This window comes from Sarcophilus harrisii, chromosome 1, assembly GCF_902635505.1.
Source record: "Sarcophilus harrisii chromosome 1, mSarHar1.11, whole genome shotgun sequence".
Classification (NCBI taxonomy): Eukaryota; Metazoa; Chordata; class Mammalia; order Dasyuromorphia; family Dasyuridae; genus Sarcophilus; species Sarcophilus harrisii.
Window position 1 is genome coordinate 551,300,269 of NC_045426.1, and position 26,573 is coordinate 551,326,841.

Consider the following 26,573-nt stretch of genomic DNA (forward strand, 5'->3'; position numbering starts at 1 on the left):
CAATGAATAAGTACGTTAGTTAATTAATAAGGAGTTGAACTATAATTATAATAAAATACTTGTTAAAGGTGTTAGGCAGCAAGAAAGTTTTATTGTATGATTTCTTTAAATATCAGTCTCCACTAGTGAAGATTCAGTAACTGAAAAATACTAATTATTTCTTGAGTGCTTGTACTGCCTTCACCAATTCTGACCACAATCAATCTGTTCTTTTTTCTTTCTTTTTCTTTTTTTTTTTTGGGGGGGGGGGGGGGGGGTGGTGGTGAGGGTTCATTCCTATGAAGGCAGTGACTGGACTTGTAAATTTAATTGGTAAAAGGAACTCCTCCTAATAAATATTGGAACCTGCTTAATCTTAGAGAGTTGGCAAGGTACTGAGGGTTAAATGACTGAAATTACACATTATATGTCAGAAAGAGGATTGAATGTAAGTCTTCTATGACTCTGAGGATGACCCTCTAGCCAGCACTAAATCATTCTGCTGCTTCTGTAACTTGGAATATTGTTTTCATAAATTACAATACCCACCCTCCCCCCCCAAAAAAAATCATGAGCTCATGGCCAGCCTTCTGGTGATGAGTCTCTCTGAGCTTAGGCTGGTTCTCATATTGCAAACGTTCACACACACACACACACACACACAGTCTCTCAGTGGGCCCATAATCAAAGTTTTTCTGACTTGAGACCATCCAGAGTTTATACTCTGCTGGTAGAGGTTTTGAGAAAACCACACTTAACTTCTGTGTCAAGAAGAAGCAACAGAATAGTATAGGAAAAGTGTGTTTATAATATGATCCTTATAATAATTATATAAAAAGAATGACTTTTTAAGATCTCACTAATAGAAATTAAAGGTTCACTGATATTTGAGTGATTGAGATAATCTTCAAGTTTAATACTGCCCAGGGAAATTGTGGGGTGAGGGAACTGGATTCAGTGCTGTTCCTAGGTGTTTCCCTCAACTGAAAATCTAGAAAATCAGGAGTGATGGTGTTTTTCCTGGAGCTCATAAATTTGGGTGGAAAAAATTGTTTTTAATTTAATTACTTTGACATTTTATAAAATATTATAGTATATTTGGTTTCCTTTGCATTTAAAACATGATTCTGGGAAGGGGCCTGTAGATTTCACCCAACTGCCCAAGAGATCCTCGACCCCAAAAGGAAAAGATGTCCCAGTCTCAAGGGAATCCATGGATAAAACCAAACCTTGTTTCTGTTTCAAATGGGAATGATACAGTAGAAAGATATACCCATAATTAAATGAATCTTCTTTTTCTTTGTGCCCTTTTGTTTGCACCTTAAAAATAGACTTCAGGGACTGGAATTAGTGTGGAACAGACAGGGAGCTTGGAACGGAAGCACTTGCTAGAAGGTGTGAGTATTTAACTTTCATCACAGTTTATGTTGGCAGGAAGGTCAAATGTTTTCACTTTTTAGACCCAACCTTTTCAATTTCCAGACTTTGAAAAATTTAAAACTTTAGAGAACTTATTTCCTGTTCACTTTGCATTCATTATATAATAGTAAGGGAGTTGGAGCTGGGACAAAACAGTCTTTTGTCTAATTTCTGTTGGTATCCCTTACTCTAACAATGTAGGCTGTCCTGGACTGATCATATTAATTTTCTTCCCCTTTATATATGTACTGTCTCTCCCTTTAGAATAGGAGCTCCTTGAAAGTAGGCACTGAGTCACATTTTCTCTTTGCATCCTCAGAGCTTGGGATAAATATGCTTAATAAATCCTTTTTATTCATTCCTTCATTCTAAAAGCCTAGTGTTTTCTTGCATTCATCGTAAGACAGGGACCGACCCTTTTGGTGTGCTGGATGGCTAAGGCAGCTCTCCCTTGGGAAGGGGATAACAGTCTGTCTAGCTCCACCATTAGCAAAGCAACAGATGGGGTCACCAATAGGGATATTCCCCCCCCCCATTGAGTTCCTGCCACTCCAGGTTACAAGAGTTGTGGATTAGAAGCATGGGAAAGCCAGTAGCCAATTAAAACAAGCTCAAGTGTCAGGACCACTTGCACCCAAACCTGCTTCTTCCCATGGTGTTAGCCAGTGTGTGACTCTCGCCTCAGTAGCCTGAGACTCTCCCACTCCCCTTATCATCCCACTCCACCCCACACACAGGTACACAGGAAGAACTACCTTCCCTTGGTGAGAAGTTGAGATATTTTGGCTGTAAAAAATCCCTTTTAGTTTTCTATTGGCCTGCAGCTGTTCTGAAATTCTTATCATCATCTCCCTGGGTGCCTGCTTATGACTCAGTATCTTTCTAATGGGTGGGGAACCATACAAATGACTTAAGTGGAAGCACTAAGGAGGCAAACCCAGTGCATGGGGAATCAAAAGTTTTTGTTGTGGTGGTTTTTAATTCTTTTCCCCCCAGAATCATCACTCTTTTTTGAGTGGTTTCAAGCAAGACTTTTATATTCTATATTTTTGTTTTCTCATCCATAGAATGAGGATGAGTGGGAAGTGTATTATCCTGTCCCTCCATGACATGATCCATAACAGTTCTTTTGAGGCAAAGGTTGGGAAAAATAGGATTTTGTCCTAGAAAAAGTAAAACAAAAACCCTCAATGTTAAGAAGCAGCTTGAGGCTGTATATGTCAATATGAGGGTGCTTGTTTTTGGATTTTCTAGAGTTAGAGGTTTACTATGTTTCTAGGCTTCTGAACCTTTAGCCAGCCTGGGTTTTTTTGGTGTTTTTTTTTCTGTTAATGAGTCACTTTTTAATAGATTGTGTTTGTAGTCTGTTTATTATCAATCCTTTATTTAGTTTTAACAGGGGAACTCCAGCCCTGAACCCCACCCTCTATAGACACATCAACTCCCATTCATTGCTTATTAAATCAGCATCTAAAAAAACAAATACCCTTTCCACCACAAAGAAAAGCAATAATTTTTTTCCTCTCCCTAAAGTCAATTTTGAACTTGCCCCTCCTTACTCCACAATAATCTATGGATTATCAAACCCTTATAGCCTATCTAATGAGTGCATGGTTGTACTGTAAGTATTATAATGATTTTATGTGGAGAATTATCAACTGTTATAGTCATAAAGAATCTCAAAGGTCCCCTATTTCAAAACTGTCATTTTATAGATCATAATTATATAAATAGATTTTAAGTGAATTGTTCATCCAATAGGCCATGGCAGAACTTGATCTAGAATGTTTCCTAATTTTCAGTCTAGACCTATTTTCTGCTATATTATACTGCCTTAAACATCTTCTCTGCCAATCCTGAATCTGGATAATACCGGAAACTTTGCCTTTTATTTATTCTTTTCCCTCTGGGGAAAAATTTTTTTTTCCATTCTGGGCATCCTTTGCTGCAAAGATCAGGTTCTTTTAAGCCATGACTGGAATGTGGGAAGCAAGGTCAAGTATCTATTTACTCATTTTTCTACCACACACTTTCTTTGCCACTAGTAAAGCTGGATTGCCCCTAGCTTTGGTTATGGCAAACTTATAGGGGTTAAGGTAGTCACTCAATCAATAATCATTTAGCAGGTACTTACTATGTTCTAGGTACTATGTTAAATAGGAGGGAATATAAGGGAAAAAGCAAGAACAGACCCTGCCCCAATAGAAGCTACATTCTAATGGAAGTAGGAGTAGGGAGACAACATATATAGGTTAAAAGATACTAAATAAATACACAGTAGAGGGAATTATTATATTATCTATTATATTATTAAAATTTAAGATGGCCTTAGAGAAACCCTAAGATTCCATCAAGCACTATCCTGCTCATGTTACTTAGCATCCATCATGCATTTGACTCTCAGTGTAACCTATTCAGCCTTGACTCAGAATTCTAGGACTCAACTTTGACAATTCAAGGTATCTTCAATAATGTCCCTGCCCATAGTATATGCCTTGTGGGTGTGTCCAGCAGATAACTTTCAGATAACATAGAACCTACCTGTGGACTCAATGGATGAATTGAGTTAGTAAGTTTTCTGACATGTGGGATGATCATGAGAGGGCAGGAGTCTAAGTGTTTCCTCTGAAGACCCACAATTAGACTATCAGTGTCTTTTCAGGAAAAGAAAGGATTAATAGGGCAAACTGAAATCATGATACTTATTTAATTCTAGGACCATTGAGACTACTTATATACTACATTTTTTTAAACTTATGTTTAGGAAGCCTGTTTCATTAAAGCATTTGTAGCTATAAAATCATGTAGATATCCTTTACCTATCTCAAATCCCTTGCACAAAGGTAAGGTATATGCTATTTTTGAGTGGGTATTCAGGAAAGGACCCAGCTACATTCATTAGGGTCACATTACATCATCACTAAGGCCCTATTCTTATTGCCCAAAGTAAGAAAGAGATTGAGATTAACAGGATGTGATTCATGGATTGTAATTATGTTTTTCCCCACTCCATACCTGAAAGGTAATCTTTGGTTCCAAAAGAGCAGATTAGCCAGGAATGTCTGCACCTTCTTGGACACTGAGTCATTATGAGTTACATTTAGAGAAAGGAATCCCCACCAAACTTTGCCAAAACTAGTGTCTGGCTGATAGGTGGAGGGCTTTCCTGATAGGCTCTTGTGACTTTTGAGAAAAGAGGTTCTCCATTTAATTCCCTGTAACTTTTCTTTAAAGGAACTGAAATGAGTTCAGAACCTAACAGATGAACCAAAGTACAAAAACTGCCTCCCACCAGCACATGAAACATTTTTCCAAAGCATCTGCTGCAAGTCAAGGTGGACCAGGAAACTATAAAAAACACAATCCTAACTTAAGTGGGAAATTTTTCTACTCATATTTCCTTAAAATAGATGGGGAAATGGTCCTTTATCCAAATCCCTAAACTCAAAACAATTGTGGAAAATTACCCCCAAATGAAGATTCTGACCCACCCCCTTCCTCCCCTGCTCAACTTCATTCTCTGGCATTAAAAATGGGGAGTATCCTTTTTTATCCTTGAGTCACCCACCCCAACAGAAATGAACTGTAACACCTCCTCTCATTAACAAAGAAACTTTTTGTCTGAGCAGAGGCAGTGCCAAAAACTTTAGACCTAGTTTGTTACAAATCCCATAGACTATAGATAATGCATTTTTTAAAGGCTATGTTAATAAACCCACACCAAAGCAAAGGAAGGTCAATCTTTTTTTAATGTAATTACCTGTTAAAGGATGATTCTTCTAGAGTGCTTATAATATAATAAACATAATAGTTAATACACAGTGTTTATGGCTCATATGGCACTGTACGTACATTTTCTTAACTTGATTGTCACAACTCCCCTGACATGTAACTTAGTCAAATATTATCACTTTCCACACATACACTTGGAAACTGGCTCAGAGTGAGTAAGAGCCTTGCCTGGAGCTACACAGCATAATTAGGGGCTGAATTTAGGACTTCCAAAAAGGTGTGAAGCAGATAGAGTAGTTAAATAGACAAGATTCCAACATTTGGCTTCATAAAGGAATTAGATACTTCTTTTGATAACATTTAGTGGATAAATGCAGAAGATAAAATTAGATTTTAGCAGGACTATGTTAAATTTTCAAGGTGAGCATTTCCATCTTTGAAAATCTGGAACTACAAATTAAGCTTGCTTTATTGTTTTGTTGATTGTTAATATTTTCTTAAATCTTAACAATGCAGATCAAACTCAAGTTTGTCCTGTGCACTTCTTTTTGAGAGATGGTTGTTACACTTATTTACTAGCACAGTACTGGATTCAATGATAAAACAAATCTAAATAGCAACAGAAATATACAGTATTCATTTGCAGTTCTAAATAGGCATGATAATCATATCTTACTTTGAGTGTTGTCTCTTGATTTAAAACACCTTAAGGATTCCTAAAAAATCGTATGTAATTCAAATCTTTGTAAACCAAATTGGATCTTAAATGTATTGAAAGGATTCCTATGGTGAATCCATTTATAAAATACAAAATCCTATTGTAAGGAGCCCAACTTATTGATTTAGCTATTTTATATAGTTGATTTCCTCAAATCAAGGCATCCTTAAATGAGGCTGTTTTACTAGAAGACTGTTTTCAGACCCTCTACTAATTAAGATACTTCTTCACTTCGGTGTGGGTATTATTTTCTTCCTTCATAGCCTTATACATGTGTATACCTTATACAGAATTAGTGCTCAATAAATATTTGTTGAATTTCCTATTAGAAATAATGTAGGAAGGACCAAAAAATGTTTCTGAACAATCTCACATATTTTCAGTAGTAGTAGTAGTAGTAGTAGTAGTAGTAGTAGTAGTAGTGGTAATAGTAATAGAATAACAGTAACTAGAATTTATATATGCTCAGATGCTGTGCTAAGTGCCTAATATTATCTCATTTGATTTTCATGGCAGCTCTAGTAGTTAAGTGCTGTTAGGAAATTAAGGCAAACAGAAGTTAATTGACTTGTCCAGGATCAGAAAGCTAATAAATAATTAAATCTAAACTTGAACTGTACTATTGCTAACTCCAGGCCCAGCACTCCATCCACTTTGCCATCTAGCTTCCCCCCAAAATAAAGAGCTGGTACTCCAGAGGTATCTTTGGAGGCACTTCTTCAATGTAAGACATTCATTCATTGATTCTTGTATGGGATTTCTTCTCAATTCAAGCCATTGTGGGGATATGAGGACTTATCTGAAGACCTTTGCCTTCAAAGAACTGATGGTAAATGTCAGAGTCTGAATTTGCCCCCAATTTCCTACGCTCCAGGAACAAGGTCTTTCTCCTTATGTTATACCATTAGTAGAAGCAGGACATGTTGAATTGCTGCCACAAAGCTCATTTCATTCAATGAAGTGATCAGAAAACCAATTTGAAACCCAAAATGAGGACATTGTGTGGATTTTGGAACCCTCAGCCCTCTAGAACATTGCTGCATCGGCTTTTTCCAAAAGAAGTACCTCTTTTTTTTTTTGAATAATTGTAAATTACCCCAAATCATGACAAATGACTTTACATAAGCTTAAGAGGCAATGATGCACTGTGGTAAGATCTCATGAAATCATCTGTTGCCAGGGAGTGCCTAAGAAATGATGAGAAGCTCTGAGAATCGTTTTGTTAAGGCATGTTCATGAGGCTACTTTTTGTGGGATAGAATCCATAGGATCATAGATCTAGAATCTCAGAGGTCACCTAATTCAATCCCCTTTTTGTGTGGAGAAGGAATCTGGGACCTAGACAGGTTAGTTAACATGTTACTCATCATACAGGTAATAAATGACTGAGGTGGATTTGAATACAAGTCCTTTCATTCCAATGTTTTTGCCACTGCCCCCTCATAAAGAGAAATCAATTAAAGGGGGAAAAAACCTAAAAAAAACTAGTAATTACACAATAATTAAAGGAATCTGTTAGTATTGTTAGGATAGTTCTATGGAGATTTGAAGTGACATATTTTAGTGGGCAGAGAGGCTTTGGGCTCTCCTTGGCTAATAAGTAGGCATATGACCTTGGCTTTCCATTTTTCCTCTCTTTTCCAGTTTTAACATGTTAGAATTGTAGCATGCTTTCTCATTCCAGAAACAACATGAAGTCACCAGAACAGTGAGATTTTAAGAATAAAAGATGTTTTCATAAAAATAAAAAGTAACTCACAGAACAGGTATTCCTGACAAACCTTAAAGTTTTCTTTCTGCTGGTTCTTTTCCTTTACTAGTATCTCTTTCCAAAGGCAGAACAATCTCAGGAGAAAGACTTAGGTTGTAGTAAAGTATCAAATGCCACAGAGAATTGAAATTTGTCAGATCTGTCCCATGTATAATTTAGGAAAAGTCTCTTAAGAATGAGTTCTTATCTATGTTTTGTCACTGAGAGCTAAGGAGGGCTGTCACAGTGGAACCTACTGGAGGGAAAAGAGGTGGAAGGGGAAGGAGATTTTTTTCTTTTGAGCTTCCTGCACTGAATCAATGGACTGCTGCCCATGCCATTGGAATGTCCAACCCTCACTGTTGCACAATGCGGGTCCATTTCCTCTGAGGGAAGCTACATAATGATGGTGGCAGTTGCAGAAGCACCCTGCAGGGTCTGGCACAGTCGCTGGTGATATCAGTTAATTTCCCATATGAATCTATGTCTTTCCTCCCAGTTAAAAGCTCTCCTATTTAGTTGGAAACAATTATCTCTTGCACCACTCTATTTGAGGCAGGACCTTATTTATTGTATTACTTTTCATCTGAGATTAAAACAAAAAATTTTTAAACCTATTTTGGGTATCTGCTAAAAGGGGAATTCTTACTATGTTAAAGTTATTTTGACATCCATAGAACCCAAATATTTGTGCATTTTAATATTCCCTTAAAGTAAATCCCAGAGAAATGGACAAAAAAGCCTCAGCCTACCCTCTCTGTCACAGAAGATGACAGAATCTCAGCTTCTTCTTTGTCTCCAAAAAAGGCAAAAGGCCTTTTTTTGTTTTTTTGTTTTCTGTTTTGGACATTTTGGCTTTTTTTTTTCTTAACTAAAATCCACTAGTCCCAAGCTGTCCTTCCTCGTTCTTTCTCTAAAGGTTTTCAGACAGCTCTTTGGAGTTTGGTCACCTCATAACTAAATATTGCTTTAGCTCAGATCATACAAAGAACTTGCTGAAAGCAAGTGAGAGCCATGGGAGAGACTCAACAATCAAGCCACTGTTTCTGAAGAGTATTCCCCACCATGGATGGGAGTACTGCAAACACTGTCAGGCAAAAGAATGACATCCTCAGCTTCCCAGCTCAGAGTTGTGACTTGTGCTTCATTTGAAACAAGAAAGAGACAGTGATTTCGACGTGGTCAGCATAAGGCTGAGTTGTAGCTTTCATTCAAGCTTCAAAGTGTCTTTGAAGGGGAGTAAAAAACCTTTGTCCACCTCCCCCTTCCCGTTTTTTCTAAAAGGGAAAAAATGTCACCCTAAGTACAAAGCAGAGCATTCGGGAGAAGTTAGCCGTGGCTGTGGTGCAGGGGGGTGTATTTTTTAAGGCCAGACCCACTTTTCATTAGATTGTTGCTAAGTGAGTAAATAAATGAGCTCACTGCTACACCCAGCCTGGGCAGGAAGAATTTATAGAGAATTAATAAATCCAACGGAGGCAACATGTGGCTTTCTCTTCTGGCCATGGAAAAGCAACTAGTAATCTTGGACTTTCAACATGAAAACCTCTGAAACTCTACAATTTCAGGAGAGTAACTTTTCAGTTCCAGTGGGCAGGTCATGGCATGGTTTGCAGGATTTTAGTTAAAGGGATAGCATCTGACGATTCACAGATATAAAGACAAAGAAGTAATAATAAGATGTGGTAGGAATAACTAGGGTGGTCAGTCTGACTTTAAGAAAGGATCCTAAAATGAAAATAAAGCCCTTCAGAAAGACACTGGGCAATGTGAATACAACCCCATTTCATGGGGGTATGAAACCCTGAAAGTGACATTATAAGTTATTCAGGAGGGACAAATCGAATTTTACATTCTATGCATGCTGTAAAAAGTGAAAATAGAACAGTAGTGATTAATAAAAATTATAATTTAAGATTTGGATAATCTGCAGTATTATTTGTGGTAAGAGATTGTAGTGTCATAATTAGCCATGGAGTCAAAAACACCTGAGTTCAAATTCCGTTTTTGACATATATTTGTCTTGGGCCAGTGAACAAGTTATTTATTCTCTGAATGACCTAGACAGCTTTCTAAGATTAAGTCACAGGTGACATCATTGAAGAGAGTTTTGTTTTTTAACTCCCTTAAAATCTCTCCAACATACACATGCATGGTTTTTAATCACATGGTGTGATCTATTTATTTTTGTCAAATATATTTTCTATTGTTTGCATCTCCTTTATGCATTTATATAGATTTAGGTCCTTGAGAGGATATTCAGATATGTTTATCTGACATCTTTCTTTTTCTCTGAAATGAATATATATATATATATGTATATATATATATATGTATATATATATATACACAAGAGTCAGAATTTGAGGAGATAGTCTGAAGAATATAAGCAAAATATTACTTTAGCTTTAATTATCAAATAATTCAGATAAATAATCCATTTTGTTTATAACTATAGAAAATTTAATACAGAGAATTAATAGATAATACAGAAATGGGTACATTTAAAGAGGGTTCCCCAAATGTATATTTTTAAGATCTTTTGATGTGTTTTATTACAGGTTTCAGAAACTTGTTTGTTTTAAAGTATGAAGGGAGGAATAAGACGGTAGTAGTGTATGAAGGAAGGCAAAGGAAGAGAAAGGGATAGGCAAAGTATAAAAGAGAGGTAGGAGGGCAATGGGGAAAAAGTTAAAAGATGTGCGTGTAGTGTGGCCATTAACAGATGTAGAGCCAAAAGGAAGTGTAAAACTGAGTCTAGAGCTAAGTCCATCTCATTCAACTCCCTCTCTTTTAGATGAAAAAACTGAAATTCCATGGCTGGCCTTTCTACAATCTGTCTATACATCAGTTCATACAAATAGATCCATGTCTCTTTGAATTTGCATTCATAATTTCTTACCTCATGATAACAGTCCATTATAGTCACATATTAGTTTGCTTGACCATTCCTCAATAAAGGGGCAGCTCTTTGTTTCCTGTTCTTTCTTACCACACAAGTGCTACTATGGTAGCATATTGGACTTAAGTTTCCATCTTTGACTTCCTTAGGGTATATGTCCAATACTGGAATTGCTGAATTGAAAGGCATAAATAGATTAGTCACTTTTCTCACCTACTTAACAATTTGATATTGAGGATAATTTTCCCATTAAAAATTTTTGATATATATCTTTTTATATTACCTCTATTTTCAAATACTTCTCAACAACAAAGGTGGTGGGGGGGAGATAACTCATTTCAATAAAATATCCCCAAATCTCTATCTATTTTCAAGAGGCTTAGTAAATTTCAAGAGGCTGGGAAAAGTCTAACAGTTGGCTTGTTTTATGACCCTGGGGCAAATGACTTAATCTTTCTGTCCCAGTTTTCCCATCTGTAAGTGGGAATTGTGCTCAGAGAACAGCTTTGAGATGAATAGTCCTGCATCTGCGCATCTCAGAAAACCACACACACACACACCTTATATATCTTGCAAAAGACCAGAAAATCCATTAAGTTTATCTCAGAAGGATATTATGAGTCATCATACATCCATACACCAAAGTTGCTGCAGTGTCTTTCTCCCTTTTCTTAGATAAACACATCCATCCCTAACTCCTATACAAAAAAACAAATTTTCTACCAGGCTTGTTTGTCCCTTTTAGTGTAGTTAGTTGTCATAGTGATGCTAGTGATAATATTATGAATATTAGCATATATCCTTAAAGCAAAATTACCCCCAAGTGCCTGTAGGACCACACCCAGTCTTCAGTCATTATTTTTACTTGTAACTCCCACTGCATTCTAGGCCTCCTTGGAATAAATCACTGAAAGAAGGATCTAATCTGGTTTAATTTTAAGGAATTTCAAGTTTCATTTTGTGTCTTTGTCACATAATATAAACATTTAGAAGCAAATAGTTTTGAGATCTCTGGTCAATACTATCACTGTAGAGAGAAAGATTGTACAGAGAAGAAATGGCCATAATCAGACATTTTCTAAGACTTCTTTGTCCTGTACTGTCAGTCTGCTGAAGACATTAGTGGGGTCAGTGGTCCCTAGTCTAGTGCTTCCCCTGGAGATGCACCTGTTGCTATCTGTTAACAGCCACAACAGAGGTGAAGGGAGAGTCAATCCACTTGGCTATCAGAGCTGAAGCATATTTTGTCCTTCAGATGTCAAGAATGAGTGTTTTTAAAAGGAAGGGAGGGTTTTGTTTCCATTTCCTTTTCTTAAAAAATTTTCCCACATATTAGAGCTGTGAAACTTAAAAGAGTCCAGGTGTTTGTGACAAAATCTCCATTGGGAGAAAAAGGAAACAGTGTCACTCCCAGGGTTGGCCTTGGTACCCTCCAACAAAGGATGAGGCCTTGGTGCACAGATAGAGCAAGATGGAATTCTCCCATAGTTTCTAACTTTTCCTTATTTTCTCACCATTGATTTAGTCTTTCAACAAGCTTGTTTTGCTTTATTTTATTTTATATTTCTTTTCTGTTTTCCTTTTTTTTAAATAAAAAAATAAAAATTACAAAAATTAAATTCTTGAAACTGAAAATCAGATATTAAAGAAAATGTATTAAAGAAGAAGCTTAAGAAAAAAAACAAGCTTTTAATTAAATGCCTACTTTGTGCAAACAATTGTCCTAGGTTCTTGGGATACAAAGACAAAAACATATATTATAAAGCCCCTGCCCTCAAGAAGTTTACATTCCACTAAGAGAAGGGGGGCAAAATATTCAGAAAGACAAGTAAATACAAAATAAATCACTAAGTGATTACAAAATAATAAGGGAGTAAAGTACTGACTAGGAAAATCAGAGAATTCTTCTACAAGGTGGTGACGGAATCGAGGTATGAAAGAAACAAGGGATTTTAAACAGTAGAGGTGAGGAAGAAATGCTTTCTAGTCAAAAGGAAGAAACTATGTAGAGGGATGGTAACAGAAGATGGAATTTTATGTCCAAATTAAGCCAGTTTGGGTGCAGGTCTACAAGCATTTGTTTAGCACCTACTATGTGCCAAGCAGTGCACTAAACTTTGCATGTGCTAAATTGCAGCATAAAGTTGAATATCAATAAGATTGCAAAGAAAGACTGGAGTCATATTTTGAAGGATTTTAACGAATGTTTAAATCGTTCTTAAAATGCTACACAAAGAAATTAATAGTTTATCCAAAAAATAAAATGGAGGCCCAGGAGCTTTTTGAGAAACAGAATGACAATTAGAACTATGCTTTAGAAATGTCACTTTAAGAACTGGCTGAAAGAATAAATTGGAGAGGGGATAGATTGGTTGGAAGGCTGTCTACTTCAATTTCCTCATGTGAAAAATTAAAGACTTGATCATTTCTAAGTTTCCTTTCTAGTTCTAAATCTATGATCCTATGATCATTCTCTTGGTTTCATTACAAACCTTTCATGACATACATGGGTTATGTCCTTCAAATGTGTCCTCTCTAATAATTCTGTTCACTCAGACCAACTCAGTTTAAAATTTGAGGTCACCCTGCGGAAATTAAGGAAAACAATCCTGGAGCTTATACAAGGAACCCAGAGCATAGGAATAATGGCTTGTCTGATTCTCTATGTTGCCACCAAAGGATCTCAGATGATCATTGATCTTAATTTGAAGAACTCTATAGAGTTCATATATTTTGCAAACAGAAAACTTCTTTTCTTCTTTCTCTCTGTCTCCAACATAAAACTTGCTGGACATATGGTAAACTCAATAATCCATTTTTACTGAATTGAAAAATCACCCTATCTGACCCTACTCTCATATCATTCATCTTCATTCTTGAATTTTCTAGCCCTGATACCCTATAAGGTAAGTAAGTAAGTAATTTGTATGAAAAGATATGGACTAGGTTAATTTTGCTACTTGTTTGGGCACCCACCATGTATATACTGTTTTAGCTGCTTAAGAAAATTAACAAAAAAAAAAGGAAAAATCTCATTCTTATTCTTAGGGGCTTTTACCCTTTAAGTGTCATGAAAGAAGGATTGATTCTATTTGCTCTCTCTTCAGTACACATACAAAGACAGAATGAACCAGATAATCTCTCAAGAGCTCCTTCCAGTCCTTTGATCATGTAATTCTTTCATACACTTTGCCCAGACCCGTCTTTGAGTTTCCATGTCACACCCTCTTTCCCTGAAATATCAGCACATATGGCACTTAGAGAACAGAAGAATATGCTAGGACTTTAGAGAAGAATCAATTGGTCTTTGAAACAGTATGTGTTACTTATGATTCAAGGCTCTTCAAAGTGGCAAAGAAAGGAGAAAAGTATAGAAACCAGATTGGAAAGACACAGAAAGGTGGTGTAGTGGATAAAGTGGATAAAGAGCTTGATGCAGTTAGAAAGACCTGAGTTCAAATCCTGTCTCTGACACTTATCGGTCCTGTGACTGCAAATAAGTTGCTTGATCTTATTTTGCTCATTTATGAAAAGGGAATAATAATAATAGTATGCAATTTGTAAGGGTTTTATGAGTATTAAATGAGATGATATATGTAAGGAACTTTAAAGTGCTATATAAATGCTGGTTATAATTATTAATGATATTTTAAATCTCAATTGGATATTTTATAGATTTTTTATATCACTGGCACTTTCCAATGACTACCCTTCCCCTACCCCTAGCAAAACTCTCCCTTGCAAAAGATGTGTTATCAAACAAAATGAAGTTACACATTAGCCAAGTCTAAAAATGTGTCCTTCATTTCCTCCTCTTTACCATGGTATCCTAGGACCATAGATTTGAGGTCATCTTATACAGTTCCCACATTTTACTTACAGGTAAGGAAACTGAGACATTGAACCTTGTCTTTCATACAGCATAGACTCTCTTAGTTCTTACTAATCTTCTTACTTGGATATTTAAGCACTTCTCTAGCTAGGTGATGGGGACAGTGGCTAGAGCACTGGACTTGGAATGAGGATGACTCATCTTCCTGAGTTCAAATCTGGCTTCAGACACTTACTAGCTGCATAACTTAACTCTGTTTGCCTCACTTTCTTCCTCTATAAAATGAGCTGGAGATGGAAATGGCAAATACTCCATTATATTTGCAAACAATATGAAGTCACAAAAAATGATTGAAACAACTGAATAACAACAAAAATTAGTCTTCAAATTAACAGTCTCTTATTCTCCTAAAAGGAGTCTGGGACATTTAATATCCCAGAATCTAAAATTCACCAGAGTCCAATGCTTACCCAAAGACCCAGTCATCTAAGACTTCAATTAGCTGACATTTCATCTCTGAAGACATGAAACAGGACTTTGTAGATAGAAAAGAAAAGTTCTTCAATTTCTTTCCTTGACCAGACTTGACCTAATATGCAAAAAAGTTTAAAATTTCTGATCCTTCTGTGATCCAAGAAGCACAATACATACAATGATGATACCTCCATTAATTTTATCATATTAAGAACAGTTTTGAAGACCATCAGATCATGATGGTGACTGAAACCGGAGGATTGAGAATGAAGCTCTCTTTAGTATGATATATTAGAACTGTGTTTAGAGTCAGAAGGTCTAGGTTTAAAATCTGATTTTCCATTCATGAGACTAAATTAGATCAGACATTTGAACCCAAAGGCCTAGTCTTTAACTGTTCAATGAGTTGACACTTTAGGAAAACATGATTCAGCAGAGACTTATGTAGGCAGAAAAAAAAAACCAACCAAATATATCCCTTGAGCAGCGTACAGAAAAGTAATTGAAATAAGATTATTTCAGGAAAATTCCAGAGGTTCCTTTTGTGAGGATGTTAGTGAAGTGAATCAATTTGCTATTCTCTGTATATTGGCTCTTGAGAAGTATATATAAATACATATATATACTTCAAACAAATGAGTGCCTCTTTATTAATGAGATTGTAGGTGATCCCTTTCTTTATCATGTCTTAATAATTTAATGGGTTACTGTGGCTAAAAAAGTATTCTATCACCTATTGATCAATCTTATAGAGATAAGTCTCACTGAATTTTAGCTAACCTGGTCTACAGCTGGGCTTAGACACAGAGCCTTTTCAAAACAGCAGAATCTGGCAGAATTTGTGTTCCACCATTGATGGAGCCTTCACAATCCCAAGGCCAACTTCTTAGTTGATGATTTAGTAAACATTCAAGAAAAAAGGAATCTGGGAGGGAAAGCAGAAGAAAAAGCAAGTAGACAAACAGACTGACATTCCTTGGGAAAAGTAGCTTTTAAGACACATTTTACATTAAGGAATGACTTTAATAAGTATGCCTGGAAGTTTCTTTTTATGAGAATTGATCTTACTTAAACCAGACTTTTTGTCATTAAAAGTCCCCTCCCCTCATTCTTACACAGTATTTGTTGAGGCAGCAAGAAGAGTAGAATACTGGGACTTGAATCAGGAAAACCTACCTCAGATACTTACTAGCTGTGTGAATCTGGGCAAGTCACTTCACCTCTGTCTGCCTCAGTTTCCTCAAATGTAAAATGGAAATAATAAGAGTACTTATATCTTGTAGGGTTATTGTGAGGATCAAATTAAATAATAATTGTAAAGTGCTTAGCATAGTGCCTGGCACATAGTGAGTGATATATTTATTTATTGCATATACTTATATTTATTTAATATAAATATTTAAATATTAATTATTTGATATGTATTAAATATGTATTATTTATACTTATTTCCTTTCCTTGGGATCAGAGAAAAGTAAGATTTTGTACTTAAGCGAGGCAGGGAGAAAGACATAACAAACCACAAAACTGGATATTTTGCAAACATTGGGTCAGAGAGGAGCATGTCTTTAAGTAGACTAAATGACAGTTATCTCAAGTTCTTTCAGACATCACAAAATTAATACATGTCCTACATGCATCTGTTCTGATGAAAAAAGCTGGTCCCGCTTAAATTGTCATTTGTGGACCAAGATTTAATGGCCACAACACTGGAGAATGCTATAATTGGGGGAGAAAGAGATGGATAGAAAAAGTCAGCAAGTGTAGCATGTTGTGTTGTGTGTATTTTTTTCCCCCATGGATTTTACCATCTGTTTCTTTTAATGCACAAACAAGGAAAATGATGGGTTTGGAATGCAGGGGTTTTCAAAAACCAGATGACCACAGGCATTCTTTAAATGGGGGAAGCTAAGGGGGGGAGCTTGCTGTTCTGTGACATTTGTCAGGAAGTGAATTTTTAAATACCGGGAACAACAAACGCCCTCTGCCAGGGAAAGGCCACAAAGGCAAGGAAAAGCAGTCTCCCTTTTTTGTGTGTGTCTCCTCCCTTCTGAAGTCATTTCTGTAGGTTAACGTTTCACCAAATGCTATTTTAGGTCTTTTTTTTTCCTTAAAGGCAAATACAAAACAGTTAAAGCTGGACTTGAGAATAACAAACCTTGGATCTCTAGTTGCATTACTGAATTGGCAGCTTTGGGTGTAGTCCACTCTTAGAAAATTTTAAGAGACTGAACAAAAGTCACTTTGTGAGCAGATCATACTTGGAAAAAACAAAAACAAACAAACAAACAAAAAACCCTACAAATAGAGCAAGTAGGAAAGAAAAGCAGGAAAATACCTTAAAAGCCCAGTGTATGATAGTGCCAGACAAGCTTCTTTATGAAGCATGAAACAGGGAACTTGTTTTGGATTTGTTTTTGCAAAAAACATGTTCTTAAAAGGGAAAATGTGATATTGTATTGTGTGGTGGCCACTCAATAAAACTGGTGGTTTTTGTTTATTTTTGTTTTGTTTTTTTATACATCTATACCAGTAGGCTCAAGGAAGGCAATGGAAGCATTAAGTAAAGATGGCATTTCCTTTTGGGAAAGCCTGAGCAGCAGAGATTATATGAAAATATTAGCCTGTGTACTAAATCCTTTTCACCTTAATTGCAAGAAGTAGTTGACTTAGAGTGTGAAGGACTTAACACTAGACAAAGTTCCAGCCTTTCAGGGTTTAGGGTCCCTGCTGAGAGCAGGATTGGTACGTTTGGCCAAGTTCCACCCATTTGAACCCTAAGACGGTGGAACATTTTTCACATAGTTTTGTGAGCAGCCTGACGCCAGAATTTTCACATTAGAGAAAAGGATAAAAGATGATGGTTGCTGAGGGAACCACATCTTGTTTCTAATTTGTAAGACCTACTCTCCTCAAGGATAGTTTGCAATACTTGAGGGTGCTGTTACCGATGCCAAAAAAGAAAGCACAACAATTTAAAAGCCCTTGGAGAATTAGTGAGTAAATATACTTCAAAATGAGTTGACTTCAAAAAAAAATCTTAGAGGTCTTTTTCAACCCATGTTTAAAGCCTCTAAAGAATTATATAGAAACAAGAGCTTGTCAGGTAAGATCCATTTCATTTACATTAATTCCAGATGCCAGTAGTCATGATGGGGATATCTAACCTTTGACTTACTTGGAAGTATGTCCTGCTTAAACTGTTGTTACCCTAATGGAAATGGGAAAATGATTAGTACAATGAGCCAGGGTCAGGACACCTGAACTCTGCTCCTTGTCACAATTATGCAGATTTATTTGCTATTATTGATACCTTACTTTGGACTACAGGCTCCTTCAGATATCCAAGGATGGCATTATTTGAAATGGTCGCTTTGTAAAAACGTTATATTCATCAACAGCCTTTTAGCTATGCTCACAATAATAAAGTTTGGCAAGGAGGGGCAGGGGAAATGCTGTATCTAGTTGAAGCTATGAGGGGAATTTTAAGTGGTTGAACTCAACTCCCATTATTCACTTTGCACATAGTTTTAGAGTCATTAAAACCAATTCAGTACATAGTGATTTTGATTCAAGGAGGGAAAAAAACTTTAACTCAAGAGGTATAATCTAGGACTTTTCATGGTTACAGTTGTCAGATAAAATGCCAGAACAAAGTCTTTTATTAAGGAGAAGCATTTTTAGAGATGTTTGTGTTACCAAGGGCAGGAAGAAGTAGAAAAAAAGAGTTATTGTTTTTTTTTAATCATGTATTTGCCCCCAAAGCAAAAGGAATTTTATTTGACTCCTAATCTATAATGCCTTCCCTTCTCCTCATCTTTTCTTTGACTCCACCCATTTTTTTCCATTTTTATTTGTTGATTTATTTATTGGTTTTGGTTGAATTCTTTTTTTTTTTTTTTTGAGAGAATAAAGAGTTTGAAAGTGGTCAGTCAGTCAGCCAGGAACCAGAAAGGAACTTGATCCATGGTTAAACATAAGACAGCCATGTGATGCAGTGGATAAGAGTAAGTACCAGCTCTGAAGTCAGGAAGACCTGAGATCAAATGTGGCCTCAGAAACTTAACACTTCCTAGCTGTGTGACACTGGGCAACTCACTTAACCCTAACTGCCTCAGCAAAAACAAAAAAATATATATATAGGTTCATAATTTGATATTTCCTTATTTTCTAATCCTCAGGTGATCACCCCAGTGAGAACAGGCCATGGCTATGTGTATGAGTTTCCATCCAAGTATCAGAAGGATACCTATGATATCCCTCCATCTCATCCGATCCAAGGGGTAAGTAACATTTATGTAGCAGAAATAGAATATTACAGCATAGCTTATTTTCAGGCATCAGCTGAAGTTGAGAGGAAGGGTATTTTGGGACAACACTATTTCCATTTGATGTAAAGATTTCTCTACATTAAATTCAGATTTCTGAAACAAGTTTCAGGAAATCTGGGTTTGAGTCCTGGTCCCAACATTTGATGGTTAACTGTGTTCACTTAGGCAAGTCTCTAAGTATGTCTGAGTCAAAATGGAAACAATAATACATGTGCTGCCTGCCTTACAAAGTTGATTAAAAGAAATTCTTTGTAAATCTTTATAAAGCAAACTCCATACAAAATAAGATTTTACATAAATTATTTATTTAGTTGCATAATTATATATGTATAATTTATATATAATTATATATATATGATTGTATATAAAAATTATTACTTTCAAGAGTTATTTTTACATATAGCAAATCAATCTCTACATTTGAGATTTGCTTCATCTGGAAACCCAGGTCTTTTAACTGAGAAGAAAATACCTTTCTTTGTATCATTTCATTATATTTTGGTCCATATGTGTGGTTATGCCCTTGAAAAATGCAAACTGTGGTTTCTAGGGTTCCTCAAAAAGAAAAAATATATATAATTTAAAAAGGAAAGTACATTGGCCTTGACTACCTGGACCCTTACAAATTAAGTTTTGAAATCACTATATTAAAATTCTTAGAACCAAAAATTTAAAATTACTTCAAAAGTGAGACATTTCCATTTTTTATGACCCAGATTTTTCTTTTCCAGGTATATGACATCCCCCCAACATCACTGAAGTTCCCAGCTCCAATGGGAGAGATGAAACCTTCAGGAGTATATGATATCCCTCCTGTTAAAGGAGTAAGTGAAATCCCAATTGTTTGGGGGATTTTTTGGTAAGAAGGGGTGCTTTTTTTTTAACTTGTTGAAAAATTATATGACATATTCTAAAGGGGAAAAAGTTTTAGACACCCACTTGTTGAACAAATGGAATAGTCACACCACATGTGACTAAAAATATGACTAATTTCCTCCCAAATATGCAATAATTTAAATATCCAGATTGTCCTCCAGAGTATCTATTTTGGAAGACAAAAATACTTTTCCCAAGCATACTTCCATTGCTCAAAACTTTTCTTAGGAAGTCTTCATCACAAGTTTATCTAAAAGCCACATCAAGCAATCTGTTTAATTACTGTACCTTGCTTTTGATCCCCAAAATGGTATTATTCATCTTGACTATTCATCCTATTCACCCAGTGACTTTTGATTATTTCCAAAAATCAAGTCCACCTTCAAAGAACAAAGATTTTTCCTCCATTAAAATGATTCAAAAGAATGTCCCCCAGGCTTAATTCCAAAAGAGATTTTTCAGAAATGTGAGCCAATGTTTCCCATCTAAGTGTATCTAGCCTCCCAAAATGACCATTTTGAAGGAGAAAATATTCATTGGATACATAGAAATGTTTTTATTTTAATTTTTTTCCTCCATTAAAATCCTACTTAATTGCTTCATTGCAATGGGAAGGTTACCCCGCCCTGGACACTCAGAGGCTATTTGGCCAAAACAGTACAAGCTATAGCCAGTTCTTACTCAGCTTCTGTGTATAGATCTAGTGAAGGACCTCACCTCTCTCATCTAAGGACCAGTTTAGTTAAGTGCCTAAGAGATAGGCAATTTCAGAACAGGAATCATTTCTTAATTTGTATCATCTCCAGCATCCACTGCAATAATTTGTACTTTTTCGAGGACCTAGACATGTGATTTTATTTGTGTAGGGATATTTCTGTAAGTGCACAAGAAGTATTTATTAAATGTTTACTGTGTGCCATTTATTGTCCTGAGCACTAGGAATATAAATACAAGTTCAAGAAAAGATAAACTTTGTCCTCCAAAAGCTTTTATTGTAATGGGAGAAAAATAACACCTAAAAGGAAGAGGCAGGAATGGTAGAAAAAGTCTGGAATCTATCTCGGAGAAGAATGAGACATGACTGGCCTAGTCACATACTCACAATCCTAACATAGAGATTCTGAGAGGAGTCATACAATCAAAAGTAGAGATTGCAAGAATGGAAGATATTTCCAATGTGTGGATTCCAAAGCAGGACTGGACTTCAGGATAAAGAAGGGTATGGTAGAGAAATACCAGAGTTTGGTCCTGAGAAGAATTAAGAAACTTACTCTAACTTTACAGATCAGCAAATGGTCCACAACAGTATAGGGACACTGGTAGGTTAAAAGATTTATTTAGAATCACACAAACAGTATAACACAACACTTACATCCATTTCTAGACTCCCGGACAGGCTCACTCTTCACTCTACCATTCTGCCTCTGTCTGTAATAATAAAAGGTTGTTATATGAATGAATAAACAATTAGCAAGGGAACAAACATTTATAAGTACTTACCATGTACCAGAAATGATGATAATATTGTGAGAGTTGGTAAAAACCTTAGAAGCCCATTGAATCCAACTCTGTAATTTTACAAATGAGAAAACTGAAGAAGCATTGAGAAGTTATATGAATTGTCAGGTTCTCAATTTGGAAGCAACATAGTGAAAATGATGTTTGAAGTAGATTGGCCTGGCAATAGAATTCAGGAAAAAGAAGCAGGTAGAAGAGAGGATATCTAGGTGGCTTTTGCAATGGATGGGAAAGAGATGAAGGGGATTTAGATTAAAATGGCAGCAATGGTAAAGGAAAGCAGTGAATTATACAGAGGAAGAAACAACAGAATTTGACAACATGTAAATAAAACATAAAAAAGAGGGAAAAATCAAGTAGAACTTCAGTAATTCTTTCCTGGAAGATTAGGAAAATATCCCAATTGGTTAAATCTCAACAGAAATGATATGTTTGCATTAGAAAAATAACGAATCCAATTTGGGACCCATTAAGCAGTTAATAGAACCAAGTTGGGGACCCTTTGAGAAGTGGGTAGAGCCATATGGAATTGTAAATATCTAAATCTCAGGAGAGAGGTTAGGACAAAAAATACAGGTCTCACCATGATCCACACAGATATAGTCACTGAATCCATGGATTAGAATGACCTCACTGAAGGAGTAAGTATTGCAGATAAAGGAAAAGTAGCTCATAAAATATTGCAGGTCACTTGAGATTTGAAGAAGAGAAAAAGACTCTCTATGAAGGCAATGTATATTCTATTGTTACTTTTCTATTTTCTTTAGTTATTTTCTCTGCACTCATTGAAGTTGCCTTATAAATGTTTAATTCAGTACATCTCTGACTGATTTTTTTCTTGTTTATTTCAGGTTTATGCCATTCCACCTGCTTCCCGAGATGAAGTAGGATTAAGAGAAAAGGAATATGATTTCCCTCCCCCTATGAGACAACACCTCAGACCAGAACTCAGACCTGAGGGCGTTTATGATATCCCTCCAACAAGTTCCAAGGCAGTAGTAGGGAAGGACCTTAATGTAAAATACAACTGTGATGCTTCAGGAGCTGCTGAGCAGGTATCCCAGAGACACCAAAGCGTTCTTCAAAACCAGCAGCAAATGCACCTCGGACAGTCTACAGCCCCTCAAAATGATGCATATGACATCCCCAGAGGAGTTCAGTTTCTCGAGCCCCAAGCAGCAGCTGGTGAAAGGGTAAATGCTGAAGAAAAAGACGGAGTATACGATGTCCCACCACAGACCACCCAGGAGACTAAAGGTTGCCCCGATGTGACAGACGGCATGAATAGACTCTCTTTTTCCAGTACAGGTAGTACCAGGAGCAACATGTCCACTTCTTCCACAACATCGAAGGAGTCCTCCTTGTCAGCCTCTCCATCCCAGGACAAAAGATTGCTCCTGCTGGATCCCGACACAGCCATCGAGAGGCTTTATCGGCTTCAGCAGGCGCTAGAGACCGTTGTGTGCCACCTCGCCTCCCTGGTCACCGCCGACTGGAGGTGTTACGGCTACATGGAGAGACACATCAATGAGATCCGCACAGCGGTGGAAAAGGTGGAGCTGTCTTTGAGGGAGTACCTCCAATTTGCCAAGGGGGCTGTAGCAAATGCCTCGGGACTCCCCGAACTCACCCTGCACAACAAAATGAAGCGAGAATTGCAAAGGGTGGAAGACTCCCACCAGATTCTAACCCAGACCAGCCAGGACTTAAACGGCTGCAGTTGGTCCTTGAACATTCTAGCTGTCAATAAGCCTCAAAGCAAGTGCGATGACCTTGATCGGTTTGTGATGGTGGCGAAAACGGTGCCGGATGATACCAAACAGCTCACTACCAGCATCAGCACCAACGCGGAAATGCTCTTCCGGTCAGCCCCGGGCGGCGGGAGACTAAAGAATGGGTCTGAGCCTGGGACCGGAGCAAGTGACTACCTGCACACGGGCCCACAGATCCAGGGGCTCCATCCCAGTGACCACAAGAGCCAGCCCTTTTGCAAGCCGCTGCCCCCGAGTCTAAGCAAGGACCAGCATTCTGACTGCAATAGCAATGATAGCTCCGAGCGCAGCTGGATGGACGATTACGATTATGTCCACCTGCAGGTAAGGACGCCAGACCAATTAAGCACCTGTAGGGACCGAAGAAAACTTTGAAGAGCATCTGGCCCAAACTCCTTATTTTAGAGATAATTTTAGAGAATACTAAATAATACTTATTTAGAGATATTTTACAGAATACTAAAGCTATTGGAAAAGAAGTACTACAGATAATAGAGTTAGAAGAGCCCTGAATTTGAAGCCTATTGATTCTTATCCGAATCCTGGCTCTTTTACTTATATTTGCAGCCTGATTTGGGACAAGTTCCTTAAACCCTCTGAGACTTAGTTGTTATTGTTGTTGTTTGCTTTGGCAGTTGGGGTTAAGAGACTTGCCCAGGGTCACACAGCTAGAAAGTGTTAAGTGTCTCAGGTCCTCCGGACTGGTGTTCCATCCACTCTGCCACCTAGCTGCCCCATTTTAAAAAAATCATTCATTCATTCATTTATTTATTTGAGGCTTAGTTTTTTAACTGATTTAATATTTAATTATTAATTTATTGTTATTGAGTTATTGTTAATTATAATATTGATGATTATTCTTGATTAATAATATTAATTTATTATTATTTATTTTTTAAATGAAAGGGCTGAAATGGTCCTCAAAAGATCTGAACAGTTAGTAGCGTCATAGAGCTGGGGATAATAATAGCACCTACCTCACAAGGTTGTTGTGTAAAGATTAAATGAGATAATATTTGAAATGTGATTAGTAGTTTATACATAAAGGGAAGAAATTAAGAATGCATATAGTACCTACTATTAGGAGATAAATGTGATTAACTATACAGTGTTTTATTCATAAAGGGAAAGTACCTGCTATTAAGAGCTAAATGTGATTAAATGTACAATGTTTTAAAGGGAAGAAATTAAGAATGCATATAGTTTGGGCTATTAGGAGCTAAATGTGATTAGTACAGTGTTTTACACATAAGGGGAAGAAATTAAGATTGTATATAGTACCTACTATTAGGAACTAAATGTGGTTAGTACAATGTTTTACACATGAAAGGAAGAAATTAAGAACACATAGAGTACCTATCACTAGCAGCTAAATAAATGCTTATTTTCTCCCTTCTTATAGCTAATGTGATTTGCCCAAGAATATAGATACTAAGTGGTAGAGCTAGGATCTGAACTCTAAATACATTGCTATTTTTATTAGGGGCAGCAATGGATAGAGTGCCAGACTTGAAGTCAGCAAGAGTCTTTTTTTGTTAATTTAAATCTGGCTTCAGACTCCTACAAGTTGTATCACGCTGGGCAAGTCACTTAACCCTGTTTGCCTCAGTTTGTTTCCTCATCTGTAAAATGACTTGGAGAAGGAAATGGCAAACCACTCCTGTATTTTTGCCAAGAAAACTCCAAATGAGATCATGAAAAGTCAGACAGGACTGAATAATAATTACAACAACTTTCTATTAGACTTTGTTTCCTTTACAAGAAGACCTATATGAGTACCTGCTAAAATAAAGATAATACTAATAATGCTAGTCTAAGTAGCTTGGCTATAATCATGTAATGGAATCTTGGAGAAGTCAACAGTTTTGGATTCAAATCCCAGCTGTACCACTGGCCAGCTTTATATCTTTCAACAAATGACTTCTCTCTAGAGCTTGTTTTTCTCACCTTCCTAAAACAAAGAGGGAGTTGGATTTCTTTGGTCCCTTTCAAGTCAAAATTGCTGTTTGCATTAGCCATTGCCTTTGGCCTTGGCTCAGGCTACTCCAGAAGACAGCTGGGCATCCACCCAGTGACCCAGAGAATCACCTCTTCTAATTGTTCTTTTCCAGGGAGGTATATGTTCTTCTGCAGGAGAAATTACAGCAGTATTCCACCAGCCTTGGAAAACTTGCCTAGATTTCTGGCCTGGCCTGGTCTGTTCTATTCTGCAGGGATCACCAAACCCTAACTCTAGTCAATGTGAATTAGGTTAACTGTGTTATTTTGGCACTTTTTACCCCTGGCTGATGTCCATCTCAAGAACAGAGCCAGATGAGGAACTTCAAGGGCTCAGAAGCAAGTTTTATTGGCTAGATTTAAACTTGGCGTCAGAGGTCATAGAGTCATAGGATTTTAGAACTTGAAGAGTACCTTAGAAATCATCTCCTCCAATTCACTCATGTTACAGATGGTGGAACTAAGGTTTATGAGTCCAAGTTGAATCCATTAGAAAAGAATACTGGAAATGGTGCTTCTAGAAGAGGTTTGAAGGGAGTCCAACCTGCCTATCAAAAAAGCTTGTTGGGGTCAGAGAGCAGATTACAGTGTATGGAAACTGGTTTGTCTCTTTAGCATTAAGAGGGATTAGGGCCTCTGGAAGGCTGTGGCTGGAGGCCAGGTTGACATTATGCTGTACCTATGTGCATAGGTGGGTGTATGTGGCAAGCAGCCACAGCAGTGGAAAACAAGGCAATATTTATCCATTTGTCAAATAAATTGTTTGCACAAGTGAATCATGGCAGTGATGTAATGGGTCTTTTCTCTTGTAAAATAACAGGGGAAAGAAGAGTTTGAAAGGCAGCAGAAAGAGCTTTTAGAAAAGGAAAATATCATCAAGCAGAACAAGATGCAGCTGGAACATCATCAGGTGAGTTGAGTCAGAACTAAAAGCATTTCATAGCGCCAGGAAGCTTTTCTGATGACCCGCAAAGATGGAGCATTTCCATCCTTCCACAGGGATCTCAGCATATGAAAGTTTTCTGGCCCATGAAAGGACATAGGAACAAATAAATAGAAGTTAGTTCTGGCAAGTCAGCTGTATTATTCTCAAGGTTGAGAATCCAAACAATCGTTCTTGATTTGGAGGCTAAACCAGTATACTCTAAGATAGCAAGGACTAGAGGAGGACTTGAAATTTCTGAGACTTCTGGTATAAGACAATGGTGCCATCACTAAGTTAGTTTTTCTTGTACTATGCTGCAAGGAATTCTGAAACACCCCAAGTTTTTT

At 36.9% G+C, this 26,573-nt stretch overlaps 1 protein-coding gene across 2 annotated transcripts in view; it reads left to right on the top strand.

Moving 5' to 3' along the window:
* The window catches only part of NEDD9 (neural precursor cell expressed, developmentally down-regulated 9), a 139,730-nt gene that overhangs the window by 108,707 nt on the left and 4,450 nt on the right, over positions 1–26,573 (top strand). For both annotated transcript variants that reach the window (XM_012541649.3, XM_003760176.3), the window contains exons 3-6: positions 18,988–19,089; positions 19,869–19,961; positions 22,383–23,627; positions 26,122–26,211. In XM_012541649.3, the coding sequence (XP_012397103.1) occupies positions 18,988–19,089; positions 19,869–19,961; positions 22,383–23,627; positions 26,122–26,211 (1,530 nt within the window). The remainder of the gene's footprint in view (positions 1–18,987; positions 19,090–19,868; positions 19,962–22,382; positions 23,628–26,121; positions 26,212–26,573) is intronic.